Source organism: Lepus europaeus, chromosome 11 (assembly GCF_033115175.1).
Source record: "Lepus europaeus isolate LE1 chromosome 11, mLepTim1.pri, whole genome shotgun sequence".
NCBI lineage: Eukaryota > Metazoa > Chordata > Mammalia > Lagomorpha > Leporidae > Lepus > Lepus europaeus.
In genome coordinates this window covers 72942330-72962846 of record NC_084837.1, presented here as the reverse complement: position 1 = coordinate 72962846, position 20517 = coordinate 72942330, and the positions used below count along the sequence as shown (strand labels likewise).

General features: G+C 50.1%; 1 protein-coding gene and 1 long non-coding RNA gene across 2 annotated transcripts in view; both read right to left on the bottom strand.

The window, feature by feature from the left end:
- GLDN (gliomedin) overlaps nt 1-5743 on the bottom strand; it is a 60952-nt gene extending 55209 nt beyond the window's left edge. The window contains exon 1 of the mRNA XM_062204772.1: nt 5381-5743. Coding sequence (XP_062060756.1) covers nt 5381-5743 — 363 coding nt within the window. The remainder of the gene's footprint in view (nt 1-5380) is intronic.
- Nucleotides 5744-11745: 6002 nt separating this feature from the next.
- LOC133769564 (uncharacterized) overlaps nt 11746-20517 on the bottom strand; it is a 98256-nt gene continuing 89484 nt past the window's right edge. The window contains exon 7 of the long non-coding RNA XR_009867210.1: nt 11746-12422. This is a non-coding gene — a long non-coding RNA (uncharacterized LOC133769564). The remainder of the gene's footprint in view (nt 12423-20517) is intronic.

The following is a 20517-nucleotide window of genomic DNA, read 5'->3' as shown; positions in this document are numbered from 1 at the left end:
GGTTTTATATGTCTTTTCTTCTATTATATATTTCAACAGTTTGGATATAAAAAATCTGCTGATATCATTGTAATACTTTTATAACATAATTCCCAATGAATTCCACTACTCTTTGCAGTAGACTACCCAATAGATTCTCTTGGGTTTTCCAAGTATATAACCCTATGATCTAAACACAGCCAAACATTTACTCCTCAGCATTTTTTTTTTTTTTTTTGACAGGCAGAGTGGATGGTGAGAGAGAGAGAGAGAGACAGAGAGAAAGATCTTCCTTTTGCCATTAGTTCACCCTCCAATGGCTGCCGCTGCTGGTGTGCTGCGGCTGGTGCATCCTGCTGATCCGAAGCCAGGAGCCAGATGCTTATTCTGGTCTCCCATGCAGGTGCAGGGTCCAAGGACTTGGGCCATCCTCCACTGCACTCCCGGGCCATAGCAGAGAGTTGGCCTGGAAGAGGGGCAACCAGGACTGGGACTAGAACCTGGTGTGCCGCTGCTGCAGGCGGAGGATTAGCCTATTGAGCCGCGGCGCCGGCCACTCCCCAGCATTTTTAAACAACATTTCCTTGTCTAATCGCTTTGGCAAGTCCTCTTGGATGATGTGAGACACTAGTGCTGAGAGTGGGCATCCCAGTCTTGATACTAACCTCAGTAGGGCCATCTCCAGGGTTTCTCTGGTAAACAGAAAGCTGGGTTTGGGGTGAGAGATATAAACTGCATTTTATCATGCTATGGAATAAGCCACTGATTTCTATCTTATTGTATATCAAGTATATGTGTTAAATTTTGCCAAATGTTTCTTCATCATTTGACAATCATTGAATTATATTTGGGCTCCTTGAATTTATCATTTATATCTGCAACCCACACATGGAAACGATTCTGATTTTCTTTGCTAAGGAGGTGCATTGCTCTGGGCATAGAAACACATCCAGTCCCCCTAAGTCGAGTTACTGTGGAGACATATCGACCAGTCTCAGCATATTAGGCCTTTTCTATGTTTAACTTGATATTTACAAAACACCTAGATACTCCAGATTTGGGGCAAATAAAGACAAGATTATAAAGCTACTACAACATCAGCAAGGGTGAAATATAAAGGATGGGGTGACAGAGCGGCTGATGGCGAGGGAGGCAGTAGCATAGGAGCCTGGGAGAAGAGACAAAGCAGCAGGGCCTTCCGGAGTCAGTGGCAGACGGCTCCGATTTCCTCCAGTCCCACCCCTCACCTGGTCCCTGGTCCCAGGACAGGCCTGGCTCAGGGATCACCAAGGCCCAGGCAGGACCCCTTTATCACTTTCTCCCCGGGGTACTCATTTGTTTTTAAACATTTAACGTACTTGACTGTACCAAATTAACTGTCCTTAAGTATTAACTGTCTTGCCTTTTCAACAAAGTCACTTACAGCTGCCAACCACTTTCTGGTCGGAATGTGCTCATCGGAATGGCCACGCCGAGCAGATGTAGTTTCACCAGGAGGCACAGAAACTTGAGGCGGCTCATCGGGGATAACTGAACCGTTCTGGAAGCCTGTGTGATGCTGACATCAGTCGGCATAAAGCTTATTTCTTTGTTCCTAGATCTCTGAGGACACAGAGCTCAGGGTGAGCGCCTCACCTGGTGTTGGACAAGAAGGCTGGGGCAAGGTGCATGCCTACCTCCACGATAAATACAAGAACACATCAAAGAGTTGAAGGAAAATATGTATTATGAAAAAACGATGGATGCTGGTGCTGTGGCAAGGTGGGCTAAGCCACTGCCTGCAGTGCCAGCATCCCACATGGCACCAGTTCATGTCCCAGCTGCTCCTCTTCTGACCCAGCTCTCTGCTGTGGCCTGGGAAAGCAGTAGAAGATGGCCCAAGTCCTTGGCCCCTGCACCCACATGGGAGACCCAGAAGAAGCTCCTGGCCCCTGGCTTCGGATCAGCCCAGCTCTGGCCATTGTGGCCATTTGGGGAGTGAACCAGAGGATGGAAGACCTCTCTTTCTCTCCCTCTCTCTCTCTGTAACTCTACCTCTCAAATAAATAAATAATCTTTAAAAATTATAATTTTTAAAAAATTGCACCAAAATTAACTTACCTTTTCTATTTATTTTAAAATTGCTCATTTACTTATTTCAGAGACAGAGACAGATCTCCCATTTGCTAGTCAAATGCCCACTGTAGCCAGGAGTCAGAAACTCGGGCCAGGTCTCCCACACGGGTGGCAGGGACCCAACCACTTGAGCCATCACTGGCTGCTTCCCAAGGTGCACATCAGCAGGAAGCTGGAATCAGGAGCAGAGCCAGGACTGGAACCCAGCACTCCACCACGGGGGTCCCAGCCTGCATCATAAATGGAGGGCCAAATGCCCGACTCTGAGCTCATCTTTAACTCCATTTTCCCCATGAACTTTTCGAAGTACCCTTGGCCTACAGCATTCTCTCAAGCACTTCTCTAAAGTTTCTGTCAAAAGTTTTGTCTAAAAAACAAAAACAAAGCCAATGTTTTCTCAGTTGAGTAATTCTCTGTTCCGAGAAAAGCAGAGAATAGAGAAAGGAACATTTGTGAACGTAAATGGTGAGCATATTGCTAGAATAAGGTAAAAGGTTTTTTGTGACTAAACTGGCTTCTCCTTCTGAAGTGAGGTTTTCACAGGTGTTTGGAAGAGTACAATGCTGGCTGGTGCTGCGGCTCACTTGGCTAATCCTCCGCCTGTGGTGCCGGCACCCAGGGTTCTAGTCCCGGTCGGGGCACTGGATTCTGTCCCGGTTGCTCCTCTTCCAGGCCAGCTCTCTGCTGTGGCCTGGGAGTGCAGTGGAGGATGGCCCAAGTGCTTGGGCCCTGCACCCACATGGGAGACTAAGAGGAAGCACCTGGCTCCTGGCTTCGGATCAGCGCAGCGCGCCGGCCGTAGCGGCCATTTGGGGGGTGAACCAACCGAAAAGGAAGACCTTTCTCTCTGTCTCTCTCTCACTAACTCTGCCCATCCAAAAAAAAAAAAAAAAAGAGTACATGCTTAGCAGAGGAAGTCAGGAAGTCAGGCCAAGGCCCTTCCTGCTGGTGGGGAGCACCCAACTCCCAGGTCAAACCCAAACCAATTAATTGAGACTCTGGGGGGTGGGGGTGAGATTCAGACATCAGTGATTTCTTTTTTAAAAACTCCCAGATGATTCTGATGTTCAACCAGTGCTCAAGAATCTTGCCACTCAGAGTGTGGTCTTCGGACCAGCAACGCTGGGATCAGTGAGGGCTTGTCAGGAACGCAGCATCTTGGCCTCCCCTTGGACCTTCTGATTCAGAATCGATATCCCCAAGATATTTCTGTGCGTCACATAGCTAGAGGTGCAGTGTTCCTAAAAGTGCCGGGCTGGGACCACCTGCCTCCAGCTCACCACGGGGATGGTAGGGTGGGGAAAGCAGACCTGGTGATGAAGATTCTGTGGGTCTGGGGGTGGGACCCTGGAATCTGCATGTTTCATGGCCTCCCAGGTGATTCCTAAGCCGCCGACTGGTGAAGAACTGCTCCCAAGAGGAAAGTCAGCCCTATGACGGTTGCCTTCTCCTGGCCTCATAGAAATTTCCTCAGTGACTTGAAAAGATCAAAACACACCGATACTCCCTAGAAGTCTCCCCCGCTCCCCGACCTGTAACAGGGCTGCTGGCGGCACTGCCGATGGCCTAGAGTTAAAGGTAGCTTTCAAACGACCCAGAAAGGAGTCTCTCCATTCCACGGGTTGGTGACTAATCAGGTGGCCATCTGAAGACAAAAACTCTACCCTCCACCCCAAAGCAGGTTAAAAATAGAAAACCTTGTTGACCTGGCTCATCCCTTCTTGAGAATTTCAAAAGCACTTTAAGTGCGGAAGAGGCGAGACAGAGGGGCGGAACCCCCTAAGGAGATGTCTCCTTTCCCCAGTAATGTGTTTTTCAAATTTTTGCTGAGGTCCAGATTTTAAAATGATAATATAGGTTTCAAAAATGAAGCCAGGAATGGAAAACTGTCTCTCTCAAGATGTGGTAGAAGCGCGCAGCATTTGCATACAATTTAAAAAACACTGCAGCTGGTGTTAGGTATCTAAAAGCCTCTCTTACAGAAGCTTTAAGTGGATGTACCAAGGCACCACTGGCCGGCACCATGGCTCAATAAGCTAAACCTCGGCCTGCGGCGCCGGCACACCTGGTTCTAGTCCCAGTTGGGGCGCCGGATTCTGTCCCGGTTGCTCCTCTTCCAGGCCAGGTTGCTCCTCTTCCAGGCCAGCTCTCTGCTGTGGCCCGGGAAGGCAGTGGAGGATGGCCCAAGTGCTTGGGCCCTGCACCCGCATGGGAGACCAGGAGAAGCACCTGGCTCCTGGCTTCGGATCAGCGCAGCACGCTGGCTGTAGTGGCCATTTGGGGGGTGAACCAACCAAAAAGGAAGACCTTTCTCTCTGTCTCTCACTCTGCCTGAAAAGACACATTGCTCCAAAAATCTTTTTTCCTCCAGTTTTAATGCCTTTGCTTTTGCTGATTTGTAACTCAGTGATTATTTAACGGATACATTGAAAGCACATTGCACTTCCTCATCGCATCCACGCCTTGCAGTTGCTAGGGTCTTGCTTCACTTTATAGTTAGAAGGATCAGCTCTGCCATCTTTTTTTTTTTTTTTTGGGACAGGCAGAGTTAGACAGTGAGAGACAGAGAGAAAGGTCTTCCTTTTCGGTTGGTTCACCCCCCAAATGGCCGCTACGGTGCTGCGCTGATCCAATGCCAGGAGCCAGGTGCTTCTCCTGGTCTCCCATGCGGGTGCAGGGCCCAAGCACTTGGGCCATCCTCCACTGCACTCCCGGGCCACAGCAGAGAGCTGGCCTGGAAGAGGAGCAACCGGGACAGAATCCGGCGCCCCAACCGGGACTAGAACCTAGTGTGCCGGCGCCGCAAGGCAGAGGATTAGCCTGTTAAGCCGCGGCGCCGCCGGCCCGGAGCAACGTGTCTTAATTCTTGGGGGGCGGGGGGCAGTTTGCACTGGAGTCCCTTTGAGAATCTAGTGAAAATCGATGGACTCTCCCAGATGCACACGCCTGCAGTTTCTGGGGTTCCCCATTCCTTCAGAGAGCCCAGAAGGCCGCCGGGGCTGCGTTCACGCCACGTGGCAGTGGAAACTCTGGTCAGAAGTTGGGACAGAAAGAAGGACCCTAAAAATACCGCCTACGCCCCCCTCCCCAACACACCTGAGATGGGAGAAGCCTACTCCCCCACCCTACCCCCCAACACGAGGAAACTGATGCCCGTGCTTGCCAAAGCGCCATCCCCAGCCACACTCACAGCCAGGGCCCTCTCGACGGCACCTCGCCTCCTGGCCAGGGCAGAGGAGGGCGCCGGACGCCCCCTTCCGCACACCTCCCGCCGGGCCCCGCCTACCGGCACCATGGAGTAGGTCATCATCATGAGCATGTCCTGGCTCTCGGCGCGGAGGTGCGTCGCGGGCCCCCCGCCATGGCTGCGCTTGTTGCGCGCGGCGCTCGCCGGGTCCGCGGGCGGCACGGGCGGCCTGCGCGGCGCGCGGCTCAGCTCGGTCAGGAAGGCGCGCAGGGCGGCGTCCTCCCGCTGCTCCCGGCCCCGGTGCGCCTCCAGCGCCCGCAGCGCCGCGCTCAGGCCACGCCACTGGCACAGCGCAAACACCGTGCCCGCCGCGTTTAGCGCCGACAGCAGCGCCACGGCTGCCAGGGCGCCGCGCAGCCCCCAGCCCGCGGGCCCGCGCCCTCGTTCCTCGCCTTGGGCCATGCTCTGCGCGCCTCGCGCCGGGCAGGGCAGGGCAGGGCTCGGCTCGGCAGCCCCGGGCTAGGGCAGCCTTTATACGTCTCGGGGCAAGCCGTGGGCTGGTGGCAGCGCCGTGAGTCACGCTGCCCTTTGGCCCGTCTGCCGGGGCGGGCTGGGGACAGCAGTGGTGGCGCCCGGGCAGCCCAGAGGGACAGGCGGGCAGCGGGGGAGAGGAGCCAGTGGAGGCAGCGCGCGGAGGAGGGGCAGGCATGGCTTGCGCTCCCGGAGCCTGGCCTGGCGGTGGAGCGAACCAGCGAAGCCAAGCCGCCTCGCCCTCCTTTTTCTCGCTGTTCTTCCGTGGGCACTGCTGTGGCCCAGACAGGCAGAGAGAGGGGTCAGACTGAGGGGGAGGGCAGGAATTCTTAGGGCCTGAGAAGTCTCTGGATTCCACTTCCCTCTCCCCCAACACTGCCTCTTTGGAGAAAAGGCGCAGTGTGCCTAGATGCCAAGGCACGTGTCTGCTGTCCCTGTGGTCTGTTGCTGCCCTCCCCCGCCTCCTGCCCGGCTGCTCATCCCTCTTCCCTGGGGGCCACTGGAGACCCCCCCGGTGATCCCTCTCAGGAAGGGGGTGAGCAGGGACAGGAGGCAGTGGCATTGGAGGGTTCAGTGGCCACCCATCAGAACCGGGAAAGCCCAGGTCTCCCTGGCAAGCAGGAGCCAACCCTAAGGGAGACTTCCAAGGTTTCCCAGGAGACCCACACCTGAAAGGTGGCCAGGTGATGGGGGGGTGGGGGACAAGACAAAAGCCACCTCAGGAATCAGGAGCTCCGGTTGTGACGCAACTCTGCCACCACCCAGCTGGCAGGCTGGGCACATGTGCACACCATGCCGCCGCACCGTCGGGCTGCAGGGCTGGAGGGCCTGGCCAGCGTCAGGACCTACCCAGCCTGCCTTGCAGTTGTCCCAGGCCTCCTGATGAACTCTTCACACCAGCTGCCCACTTTGCCCCGGGGGCCACTGTGCCCCTCAGAGACTCCACCTGCGGTCTCTCCACTCACAGTCTTTCTCAGCCTTCCCCAGCCTCACTCTGCTTCCCTACAGGAGGCTCCGTTCATATGGGAAGCCCCAACCAGAAACGAAGACAGCTGTTTCCGAGGTCCAACACCTCAAGGAGGGGGTTATCCCCTGCCATCAAGCCAGCTGGAGCAGTCAAGGGGAGAGACCTCCCCTGACATAGAGGCCACAGCCCCATAGGGGTCTCAGCAGAGGGGAGACCAAGGACGGGAGCTCTGTAAGCATCTAGTCCACACAGATTGGCATTGCAGGTGGGTATGTTGGCACGGGAGAGCAAGTCTGGGTGGTAACAGACCTCTTGCTCCCTACTCTCCGAGGTGAGCCAGGGTCGAGCCTCTGAGAACGCCCAGGAAAACGGAAGTTACAGGTCAATCAGATATTCTGAGTCCAGGTCTGGATTTCTGAGTTTGAACAGGAACACTGGCCAACTTGAGTATCCTTAGAAGAGCACCCAGGATGAGGAGGGAGTCGATAAAGCATGACTGTCCCGGTGGTTCACAAGGGACCCTCACTGTGGGGACATGGATGACACTCAGAGGATGACGGTGACGTCATTCGCTTTAATTCCCCCCAATGATTCTAGCATGCTGTGGCCCAATTGAAGAACTGTCATGTATCCTTCACCTTGTACCTCTATTTCTTCTCATCCGGGTGTCAGGGCCAATAGGAAGAAGCCAGCAAGAGGCAGAGTTGGACTCAGCACCACTAAGATCTTCGTGTAATTCAGTAAACACTTACCGAGCACTTTCTGTGTGTCGGGCACCATGATGGCCGCTGGAGATACAGAAGTGAACGAGACAAGCAGTTTCCAAGGTGAGCAGTTACAACAGCATGGGGCTTTCTGGGTTTGTTTGCTTTTTTTAATCCTAACATTCATTACCATCACTGCAGACTGACCATCTGTCACTGACACCCACCACCACCAACAGAATAAAAGGCTTCCGGGGTTAGAGGCTACCCAGTGTCTCAACCCATCACCCTCATCACACAGCGCGCTCCATAGCTTGAAACCGCCATTCAGTAATTTCCTGCTGAATGAGTGCATGAATGGGTGGGTGGAAGGCTACAGAGTGAGGGTATTGCCATGCAGGACCCTGTGAGGTGGTGGTGGTATGTGACAGAGCCGGTCCCCTGCATTCCTTGCAAGGTTGGCTGGGAAAGGGTGGTAGCCTGAAATGCTTCCCACCTCAGTTCAAAACCAGCATACAGAGCGGCTCTGAAGCCCATTTGGAGGCAGCCAGGCTCTTTCAGAGAGCCACGGGCCGGGAAACTGCATCTCTTGAGATGGAGGACTCAAAAGCCTCGTGGCATCTCCACTGGTGGGCTGGGTGCGTGCAGAGCCTGGGATATTGCACTGGGGCAAAGAGAGAGGTAGAATGAGAGCAAAGGAAAGGCAAACTCCTCCCCCAGGTCCTTCTCCAACTCCTTTCTGTGTAGAGTTGCAGCATTTGACAAAGAAAGAGGGGTGGAGCATGGTACCAGGGCCCGCCAGGCAGGTGTCGCCCCTCATCTCTGACTCCAAGGGGTCTGCATCCAAGCAGCAGCTTTGCTGTGTGTTCTTTTCCTCCTTCCCCCTGTCTTCTGTCTACAACCCTCTTTTTGCCCCCAGAGCTATGCATCAGTCTCTCCTTCACTAGCTTAACTCAGTGTTGCCCCCCTTTAAGGCCTAGCTTGGAGCCCCTTGCTCAGCAAGCCTTGCCTTCTGCCAGCCCCAAGTGCTCCCTCGCCCTGAACTCTGCAAACTTCAGGGGCATGGGCTTTGGGATCAGACCAACCTGAGCTTGAAACTGCTCTTCAACCGTGTGACTCTGGGTGCCTTGCTCAATGTCTCTAAAGAGACCGACAGGTGTACCCACATCCTAGGCTTGTGAAACTTTAATGAGAAAATGCGTATGAAACACTGGCATGTAGCAAATTCTCAACATGGGCCAGTGCTGTTGGGTATGGACCGTATGAACTTGCAGACAGGACGGTGCACCTTGTGCTGCTGAACAACTTAGCTCTTTCTCATCTCTGTTCTGCAGGTCGGGTTGTAGTATGCTTATGACTGGGACCGGACCCACCTTCACTGTGTCCCTCACAACAGGGACTTGTGCTATGAGAGAATATTTGACTAACTGGTTAATTAATCACATTCCTTAATGCTTGTTAAGGGACAGGACTTTTAAATGCACGGTCAGTTGGGATTCTTGTCTGAACAGAATGGCTTTGATATGGGTTATGCGGGGCCCTGCAATCTGGATTCCTAAGCCTCTCGAAACTTCTTGAGAGGCAAATGTCTGCATAGTCTGTCCTGCCTGGTACTTCTCAGGAGGGGTGGTACTTTCTACTTGTTATTAAAAAAAAAAAAGTTAGCAATCAGTCTGGGCTGTTTTGTTGACATAGGGGGCTTCAAATAAAGTAGGGACACAGGGAGATATCTGAATTCCCTTTTCTGAAGACCAAAGCAGCAAGAACATTGTGTGCCATCTTTACAATGAGAAATCGGTTTTTTCCATTAAAAGACAGATGCTTCATTTCCAAAGGTTCAATAGGATGGCCCTTAAGAAATGGCTCCAGCTAGTTAACTTCAGGGCTCTGGAGAATAAAATCCAATTCAAGAATATACTCCAACTCCAGCTCATAGCATTTTCTCCTGATTGTCAAGTGAGTAATTCTCATTTACTCTAAGGCCTGGCACTTGGGCCTTTGGCACTCCTTGATGAGGGTGGCAGCTATGCTGTGACTTCTGATGTGGCTTTGCTGCTTGCCCGCCCCACCCTTCCCCTCTGCTGCTGATCACAGAGAAAGTCTGTCTCAGAGTGGCCACCTTGTTTATTTCCCACTCAAGCTGTTTTTGGCTTTAACTCCCCATTCCCATACCTTAACCCCAAGAAATGCCAAGCCGCTTAACCACAGCCAGCAATTCTTTTTCTTTTATTTGCTCATTCATTGATCCATTTAGTCAATAAATGCTAACTGGGTACCTACTATCTGCCAGGGACTGTGCAGGATACAGGAATAGAATGGAGAAGAAAGAACAGCATTCCTGCCTCCCTGGAGCCCACCATCGAAGCAGAGACACAGAGAATGACCACGTCATCACAAACATGCAGGTATAATTCCGAACCAGACTGTGAGGTGAACGCTGTAGAGGAAGTGAACATAATTCTCTGAGATCTTGTCACTGAGGAGCCTGTCCTGCACTTGGTGCGGGGGGGCAGGGGTTGCAAAGGCTGCCTGAACTGGAATCCGAAGAGGAGGAGCTGTTAACTAGGTAGAGGGGGCGTGGAGAGGGTTGCAGGCCGGGGAACAGCATGTTCATGGTCCAAGGCAGGAGGTGCTGTTGCTTATTTGAGTAACCATGTGAAGGGGGGCAATGTGGCTGCAGTACGGAGACACTGGGAGCGAGAAGGGAGTGAACACAGGCTGGTGCCAGGGGCCAGCCTTGGAAAGCCTGGAGTTATTAGTGTAAAAGCAATGGGAGGCCGGTGCTGCAGCTCAATAGGCTAATCCTCCGCCTTGCGGTGCCAGCACACTGGGTTCTAGTCCTGGTTGGGGCGCTGGATTCTGTCCCGGTTGCTCCTCTTCCAGGCCAGCTCTCTGCTGTGGCCAGGGAGTGCAGTGGAGGATGGCCCAAGTGCTTGGGCCCTGCACCCCATGAGAAACCAGGATAAGCACCTGGCTCCTGCCTTTGGATCAGCGCAATGCGGCGGCCATTGGAGGGTGAACCAACTGCAAAAAGGAAGACCTTTCTCTCTGTCTCTCTCTCTCTCACTGTCCACTCTGCCTGTCAAAAAAAAAAAAAAAAAAAGCAATGGAAAGCTACTGAGTTTTAAGTGTGTGTGTGTTGGGTGGGGGTGGTAAGAGGGAGGATTGGGTAAAGGGATGACAGATCTTCATTTTAGCAGATTATCTTTTATTGCTAGAATTAGAGGTGTCTTCAATCAATCTCTGACCTCCATTAGGATCCATTGCCTTTCCAAACGAAATAAGAAAGTGTTGAGTTCTAGAAAGATGCTTCTCTTTCTTTTATCTGCACATATAAAGACAGCTGAAGACCAGAACTTTGAGCAAACATTTAGATTATTGGCTAACCTTGATACCAGTGGGGGAAGGGGGCATTGTATGACACCCAACACGATTTTTCATTTTCTTACAAGTCAGCCTTTGGTATTTCAATGTGACAGCACCAATCAGGTTATCTCTAGGGCTGGGAGTAGGAACAGATGCTGTTGCTTTCCCTGTGAGATTATGGCCCTACTTGGGCAGGTAACGACAGAGTCCCACCTGTCAGAGTTCCAGGCCCTTCGATCTGTTAGGTGCGGAGCTGTCCATATTGGTAGCAGAGGGGCCGTGTCAGGTCCCCCGTACCAGCTCTGTCTCCTTTCTTCACAGCAGACATAGTGTTTCTACGCCAGCCCACTCTTCTAGTGCATTGTAGCCTGATCACAGTGTGGGTTGTGTGCAAGTAGATAATGAGATGGATCTTGCGGTGCGAGATGTTTATTAGGGATCAGCATCTATGAAGTTGAAAGGGTGAAAGGCAGCAGGACTGGGAAGGGAGAAATCCAACGCAATGCAGTCCTGAAAAGCCTTGGCCAGCTCACGTGGGAGCTCCAACTTAGAGTTGCCCATCAGAGTGTTCCACGTCAGGCCACAGTGGCTGGGCCTTGACCCTTAGCTCACTTGGTGACAGAAAAGATGTGAGCTGCTCCCAGGAGGCTGTGATCGTAGGCCAGATGAAACACACACAAACCTCCATCCCTGCCACCAATCCCTCCATGAAGGGTGAGCCAGGCTACATCTTCCTGTCCACAGCAACCGTCTGATTAGCATTGGTGACGGGCCTGCCAGTTCCAACATCAGCAGACTTTCAGCTGTAGCCATGTCTGAAGGTGGAAGTCTTTTTCTTTTTTATCAGGAGTGATGGCCTTTCCATGAATAAAAAAAAAAAATTATTGTCTTCAGAAACAATAAGAATACAAAGGGGAGCTCTACGAGTGGGTCCTGTGAGATCACGAGACTCACTCCTGAATTTGAAACTGCTAAGCCCACGGAAGTAAGCTAATACCGCAAAGTCCCACTTGTGAAACGTGAGCTGTTGTTTTTGAACAGATAAAACAAAATCTTCCGTGTGCAGACCACTTCGGTTTTCAAAGTACTTTCTCATGTCATCGGAGTCCCATAATAAGCCTGTGAAGTGGGCGGGGCAGCTGCAGAACCATTCCCCAGATGAGGAAGCCAGGGCTCGGAGGCTCAGGTGACTTGCCCAAGGTCAGACTGGAAGCTCTGTCAGCGTCCACCCGTGCCCTGCCGATCCAAAGTGGGAAACTTCTTGGCCCCAGTCTTAGGCCAGCCGGGAATGCTCAAGATGATGGATGGGAAGCAGGCAAAGGAGTCGAACCGCAGAAGTGGACAAGGCTCAGAGCAGCTCTCAGCTCCAAGGCTCAGCACAAAGGCACGACAAGCACTGGCTGCTACCATGCGTAAGCCAGGCCCCCTTCCTCCCGGCACTCTGTGGAGGTGTTGAGGGAGCAATGGTATGAGCACAAGGTTTCTTTGAGAGCAGAGCAGGCAGGGGAACCATCATCTCAGCAGCTCAGAGAGAAAGGCGCATGTGGTGCTCAAGGCTGAAGACCTTTGCTCCCTGCATTCAGAAACCGGAGTGGAAAGCCGGATTAGACAGATTAGACTGGCCTCGCCTCTCTAGGGGCAGGGTGGGAGGGACCAAGAGTCCCACCAATGTCAAACCTGGAGAAGATGTACCATCTGCGGAGCCAGACTCAGGCCAAGAACTGGAGGAGTGGCCCCGGCTGGGGGAAGCCCAGGAAGGCTGAGGGCCTGGAACTGAGATGGCTTCTTCTTAATATTTACTTTAAAGGCAGAATTATTAGGAGGGATGGGAGGGGTGGGGAAGGGGGTGGAGAGAGATCCTCCATCTGCTGGTTCAACTCCCCAAATGGCCACAACAGAGCCAGGAACCCAGAACTCCATCTGGGTTTCCCACGTGAGTGGCAGAAGTCCGAGTACCTGTGCCATCTTCCTCTGCTTTACCAGGTGGATTAACAAGGAGCTGGATTGGAAGTGGAGCAGCAGAGACTTGAACCAGTGCCCCATATGGGATGCTAGAGTGGCAGGCGGCAGCTTAAGCCCCAGAGCCACAACACCTGCCCTTGAGGTGACTTCTTGAATGGGACCCATGCTACCTTCTTTTTCTTCTTGCTCTTTTTGAAACTGACTTTGTGATTCTAGAATTGAGCAGCATTCCAGGCCAAAATTGTTCAGAATGAAGTTCTCCCCTGATGCCGACTAGTTTTTAAAGCTGTGTAAATACACATCTGGTCTCCAAACTGCCCCCAATTCTGCCATCGTTAGAGGATACCAGTGTCTGGGCACCAGCAGGTACCTTGGCAGAGACCCAGCTGGATGAGAGGGAGGGAGCTGTCCAGATGTGCTGTATCTAGCTCTACTCCTTAGGCTGGAAGAGGGGAGAGAACAGAGAAATGAGTCTTCCCCCTGTTGACATGATAGAACCGTTGGTGGTCTGTGTCCTCTTAAGGTAGCCCAACCACTGGTGCTGAGTCTAGAAGGGAAACCAACCAAACAAACAGAAACTAAAACCGTGACCATCATACCAAGAGAACCCAGCAATGTTTCTTAGCACAGAGCTAAGCCCCTGGACAACAGGGACAAGTTAACAATGAAAACTTCAGGACACAACAATTCTGGTAGATCACCACCAGATTCTCTGGATCCAAAAGACAAAACCTTCAGACAAAGTCGGAAAATGTTAGAAAAGGGATGATAGGAAACCAGAAGCAAATGTCCTAAGCTAAAGAAAGGGCTTGACTCTGTAGACTGGAAGGCTTCATCAAGTTGTTACCAGGACGAATGATCTGTAAGGTGGGAAGTTCCTGAAGTCTAAGGATCCACACCTTACAATATTCCAGCAAAGAAGACCAAGTTCCTTATAGAGGAAGAAAGAGCATGAGAGGATCAACTTTGTCTTCTGTAACCACCCGACACAGAGGAGACTGAGGCAAATTCAGTGGCGATTACTGAGAGGAAAACATTACACACCAAGAATCCTACTGCAAGACCTCAGCCCTGGCAGGGTGAAGCAAACAAGTCTGAGGTTACCCAAGGATTTCAAGGGCATGTCACCCACATCTCCCATCAGAGAAAAAGATGCTTAGACCAAATCTACCCGAACAATCAATGAATCAGCTTACAGGCCTCAGGAGAGAGGATAGAAAGGGGAAATGAAAGAGTGATGTGCGAAGATCCTTACAGTACAGCATGAGCTAACTTCAGTCAGATGGTAACTGTAATATAAGGGCTGAAAATAGAAGAGACTTATTTCAAGAGAAAGGAATTGTAAGTACCAAAGGAGAAAGAGGGGAAGCAGAAGTTTTCCATGGGCCTCCTGTTGGTGTGTGAGTGGGAAGTGAAAGCATTCTAAAGGGTTCATTCTGCCGGAGAGGAGAGGAGGAACAGCAGGGGAATGGAGATTTGGGGAAACAGTCGGACTCTTCAATAATGCAAGAACAGAATGAGTCTGATTGGGCCGGCACTGTGTCCTAGCGGGTAAAGCTGCTGCCTGCAGTGCCGGCATCCCATATGGGCGCCGGTTCGGGTCCCGGCTGTTCCTCTTCCTGTCTAGCTCTCTGCTATGGCCTGGGCATGGGAGACCTGGAAGAAGCACCTAACTCCTGGCTTCAGATTGGTGCAGCTCTGGCTGTTGCAGCCATCTGGGGAGTGAACCAGCAGATAGAAAACCTTTCTTTCTCTCTGCCTCTGCCTCTCTGTAACTCTGCCTTTCAAATACATAAGTAAATCTTTAGAATGAGTCTGACTATATGTGGCAAAAAGAAGACACAGCTGGCAGAACGGAAAAATCGAGTAGAGCTTCCAAATTAGCAAGAGAAACACAAGAATGTGAATATGAGCTAATTAACACAAAGGATATAGGATGGCAATTGAGTAGTAAACATAAGTAAATTATAAGAAATCAAACCAAGTGCATTATTTGCTATACTAAATGTGGACAGAATTATTCCTTTTTTTTAAAAACAGCAAAATTATATGTAAAAAAACACATTTAACAAAAATGATTGTAAAAAGTTGAAAAGGGGGCAAGCGTTTGCATAATGGGCAAGATGCTATTTGGGAAACCCACGTCCGTACAGGAGTGCCTGGGTTAAAGTCCTGCCTCTGCTCTAGATTCCAGCTTCCCGCTAATGTGCCCCTTGGGCAGCAGTAGGTAATGGCTCAAGTACTTGGGTCCCTGCCACTCATTCTGTGGGAGACCCAGATGGAGTTCTTGGCACCAAACTTCAGCCTAGCCCCAACTACTGCAGGCATTTGGGGAGCGAACCAGTAGATGGACAATTTCTCTCTATTTCTCCCCTACCCTCCACACTCCTCCTCCCCTGCCAAATAAATAAATAAAGTGTTTAAAAGGTTGAGATAGGGGTCAAATGGTGGCACAGTGGGTTAAGCCACCACTGGGGATGCCTGCATCTCATGTAAGAATGGTTGGTTGGAGTCCTGGCTACTCTGCTTCTAATCCAGCTTCCTGCTAATGTACCTGAGAGGCAACAGTTGATGGTTCAAGTATTTGTGTTCCTGCCACCACATGGGAGACTCAGATAGATTTCCTGGCTCCTGGTTTTGGCCTGGCTTAGCCCCGGCTGTTTTGGGCATTTGGGGAATGAACTAGTGAATGGAAGATACTCTGTCTCTCTCTCTTTTGCTTTTCTTCTTCTTCTTCTTCTTTTTTTTTTAAGATTTATTTATTTATTTGAAAGTCAGAGGTCAGAGTTACACAGAGAGAGAAGAAGGTCCTCCATCTGCTGGTTCACTCCCCAGATGGCTGCATCGGCTGGAGCTGCGCCGATCTGAAGCCAGGAGCCAGGAGCTTCCTCCGGGTCGCCCACGCAGGTTCAGGGGCCCAGGGACTTGGACCATCTTCTACTGCTTTCCTAGGACATAGCAGAGAGCTGGATCAGAAGTGGAGCAGGTGTGTCTCGAACCGGCACCCATATGGGATGCCAGCACTGCAGGCGGCAACCTTACCTGCTATGCCACAACGCTGGCCCCTCTCTCTGTTTCTACCTGTCTCTCTGTTGCTCTGCCTTTCAAATAAATAAATTTTTTTTTTTTAAAAAAAACAGTTTAAATAAAAATAAAACAACACCAGGTCAATGCAATATAAGTAACAAAACAGGAAACAGTTCTATATTATTACTGAACAAAATGAAATCTCAAGTTGAAAGCACTAATAAGAGAGAATTGCAATGTAATGATAAGAGTCATTTACAAAGAAATCCTAAACTAGTATGTGCTAAAAATCAAATGTGAAAAAATCACACAATCCAACACCACCTATTCGCAGTGTCAGCCAGCCCTCTTGCGTGTTGCTGTACTTTTCTTGTCTCCACTTCCTCGCCCCTCATCATTCCTCAGATCATAACCATGTAGCTCCTCTTCCCACCTAACGTTCAACCTATCCTGCCAAGTTTACTGTTGACTGTTTTGCCAAGTATGGTGAACACTTTTCAGTCTGAACGTCAATTGCATTTGAACTTGCTGCAACCTTTGACACTCAGCAACACTTCCTCCCCTGGCTTCTCCAAGATGACTTTTCCTTGGTCTTCCTCCCACTTTCTGCCAATTCCTCCTCAGCCTCCATTGTCTGTTCAGCTGCTGTCCCCTTCAACTGCTAGTGTTCGCAGGGTTCTCCCTTTCCTCCTTTCTCTGTAGATGCCTCTGCTCTTGGTGATTTCCAAAGTTTCTGACCACCACCTACAACCACAAACCCTCTCTCTGCTGCCCAGGCCTCTATTCTGCGCTCTGGGCTCACTCACAAGGACAACTACCAAATGGCATTGCTCTACTTAGAGGCCCACAGGTACCTCAAAGTCAACATGTCCAAATCTTCCTGAAGTCTCCTGTTCCTATATTTCATACCCACACCCACACCAAACAAACCTCATCCAGATGTTGGGAGAAAGTACAACCATTTTCTTTTTTGTTGCTCCTTGCCTTCTTTCTCTATCCCAGGTGGAGTTGGAGGGGGGTCTCTACACCTGTGCACCTAAATTATTGACCTTGACCTTGCAGTTGTGCCTGTTGCATTTCTTGGAGGGGCACTACTGGACTCCTTCCTCTGAAGGCCCCTGTTCCACAAGAGGCCTCAAGCCTACATGTGCAGACACTGAAAACAGGTGGAAGTCTCAGGCTCAGTCAACTCACAGGTGGTACCTTGTTGGTGCTCCCCCTCCCTTCCTGTTTGCCATTGCCTGGTTCCTGCTGAGTTTGGGATGGAATCCTGGGTGACAAAGCTGTAGCCTTCTGACTGAGAGGTCCAGGTTAGGGTGAACAACACTGTACCAGCTGAGAGCCCAGAACCCCAGAGTCAGGGAACAGAAGGCAAGAGGCAGGCCAGGGCAAGGCCAGGATCCAGACTTGTGTGGGAGTATCTTAGCTGGGGGTTTTTCAGAGAAGCAGAACCAATAGGATATATATAGAAAGAGATTTATTATAAGGCATTGGCTGACACGATTACGTAAGCTGAAAATAAGTACTAAGACCTGCAGGCTGAGCCAGCAAGCCGGAAGACCCAGGAGAAGCAATGGTGTCGTTCTAGTCTGAAGCCCAGTAGACTCAAGACGCAGGAAAAGCCATTCTACAGGATTTCAAAAGCTTTTTTGCACCAAAATGACCTTACCCTTTAATTCCATTTCCCAAGAACTTTTTGAAGTCCTTCCATAGGACTTCATTAAGTCTTCTAGTGTGGTCGTTCACCAGGTTTTTCAGGTCTCCAGATACTTTCCTATTAACTTGCTCTTCTTCTTTCTTGATTATAACACAGTGAACACATAGTATATTTTCAGTGTTATGGATTAGGGTGGAAATTTTGTGTGCCGGTAGATTATGTTATCCATAGGTTTCATTCCAGTACGACAGAGGGAGAGCTACAGATTATTTGCTACAGGAAGGAGCACTGGATTGGATATGGCCTAGAGCCACTATGGTGGTGAAACCAGACCTCTGAGGAAAGGCTGGTCTGTCTTCCAGACTGGAGCCTTGTCCCAGGGCATCTGTGTGCAGTGAGGACACCCGGTCCCCTGTGACCTCCTGCACTGTGGGGAGCCATTAGGAACTAACAAGTGCCCAAGCTACGGGGGCTAATTTTTCCTGCTCCTCAGCATCACTGGGATAGTTGTCTGTTCAACCCCGGGATGGAAGGCGCGCGAGGCTACACGCCAGGTCTTCCCGGGATCTGGCAGGCTCTGTCTGCCCTCCATGAAGTCCTCCTGATCAGATCAGCTCTGTCTGGAAGAAGCACTGGCCCTCATCTTCTGTCCTGTCTGCCTGCAATCACTCCATCTTAACTGGTTTTCCTGAGTTCTTTTCTCCTCAAATGGACTGTAAACGCCTCGCTGTGTTCTCTGCACCATGGTATTCACGAAGACTGTCAAATGAATGGATGAACGAATCCATGACTGTGGATGGATGAGTGAATGTGTTCGTGCGCTAGGAAAATATTTGCTGGATCCAGTAAGTTACTCTCTCGGCCAGTAGAAATCAAATAGCAGGGACTACTTTGTGCATTCTCTCCAGCCAGCTTACAAGCTGAGCTCCCAGTGGTGCCGTGGGCATTAATCAGGGGTTTAATTAGCCCTGGCACTTGATTCTGAAGGAAGTGGGGAACAGCAATGAGCACAGGCAGGAGAGATCTGGGCTGTCACCAGCCTGACATATGGTGCCATGTGTCACCCACTGGCTTCCGTTTGGGGCTGGACTGAGTCCTAGGAAACTTCTAAATGTTAGAAGTGTTGATTCTTTCAGGATGTTAGGTAATTAAGACTTTTTATTGACTTCCTAAGGCCAGAATCAATAAATAAACAATAAAGGACCGCTTTTAGATGATTTGAGGTGTATGAAAAGTAGGTGGGGATGCCATACACATGGGGAAAACAGTTCTGGATTTGGATTCAAAAGGCTGGTTTTGACCCCCTGACTTTTCCACCAACTAGCTATACGGCCACGGACAAGTCAGTTCGCATTTTCCAGTTTAAAGATCTTCAATTCAAGAAAACGCAGTAAACAGCTATTTAAAGGAATTACATGGCTGGGTTCTTGGTAGACAGGCCAGGAAGCTAACACACTTAAGCTTTCAAGCTCCTTAAGCACCAGCCCCTCCCAAGGCTCTGTGCCTCTTCTGTCAGGTGCTGTCACTAGCCTAATGCTGGGTCTCATATTAAGGTTTCTTTCGGGTTCAAAATCCTGCTTCATGCCAACAGGGTTGAGGAAGGGCATTTTCTATTACACTGGTCTGTTGTATGAGAGCACTTCAAAAAGCTCACAAAAGAACAGAATTAAAAGCTAAGTTTATTTTGGTGCAAAAAATTCTGACTCCTACACATATAAGGGATCTTCAAAAAGGTGATGGAAAATGAATATTATGAAAGAATTGTACATAGATTACTAATTATTTTTTTGCACCAAAGTAAGCTTACCTTTTAATTTCATTTTCTATGAATCTTTCGAGGTACTCTCATGTTTCCTAATGTGATTTTTTACCTTTTTAGGATACCACTGGGTCATGTGTACACTGTTCCTTTCTTTAGGTACTTCACGTGATTTGAAAAATCCTGATTAAAAAAGAATATAATAGTTCAACTGGAGCTGCGTTCTCCCTTTTACTGCTCGTGAAAATTCTACCAACAAGAATCCTTGTACTGTATGGTCCATGTTGTGTTATTAGCTTTACTCCAGTCTCATTTCTTGCCCCAGGTTTTCAGACATTTGACTACAATGGTGCAGATGCATTTCTCTGCCTTCATTTGCCTAGAAGAGCTTTGCCTCTCACCACTTGGAATGGAAGTCAGGCCTTGGGAGGTGCAGAGGCAAACTAGGCATTGAGCTACAGTGATTGGTAGAAGACCTAACTCAGTAGCAATCTACCAACAGGTACGAGGCACAGTCCCTACTGTCGTCCTCTGCTAGCCCAAAAGGACAGAGCAGAGAAAGCAGAGGTTGGAAGAGGCAAATATTTTTAGATGGCCAGTCCAGTGGAGTCTTTCTTCCCAGCTTTCTCAGTCCTTTGCATGTTGCACAGGGCCTCTGGCCTCAGCTTACATTTCAAAATCACTTAAAAGGGTCATGCCTTGGAGCAACTTGGTTTGGATACCTAGGCTGATCAAAGTGGGAAATGTTATCTGTGCTGGGGGTTCAGTTAATTGCTTTGTTCTCCTATAACTGGCATTTTCTTCCCTTTTGTGGGGAAGCAGAAAAAGAAAGTGTTTCTCTATGCTCCTTTGTCATTTTCACCAAAAACGAGCTCTTCAGCCCTACTTCTGTGTCAAACACAAACCTGAGAGTTTTCTTGTTCTGTCTCTGACTTTTGTTTTCCCAATACATAACATTCCCACCTCAGAATTATAACCCACATGGCTACCCAGGTCTGACAGTAAAAATCGGGATCAGTGGACAGCTTAAAAAGGATTTCCTTGCATTTAACATTTACTCTACTTTTCTGAAATTTACATTTTTAATTTATGCTTTTATTCACTTAATTTTTTTGACAGGCAGAGTTAGACAGTGAGAGAAGACAGAGAGAAAGGTCTTCCTTCCATTGGTTCACAACCCCAAATGCCCGCTGCAGCCGGCACACTGCGCCGATCAGAAGCCAGGAGCCAGGTGCCTCCCCCTGGTCTCCCATGTGGGTGCAG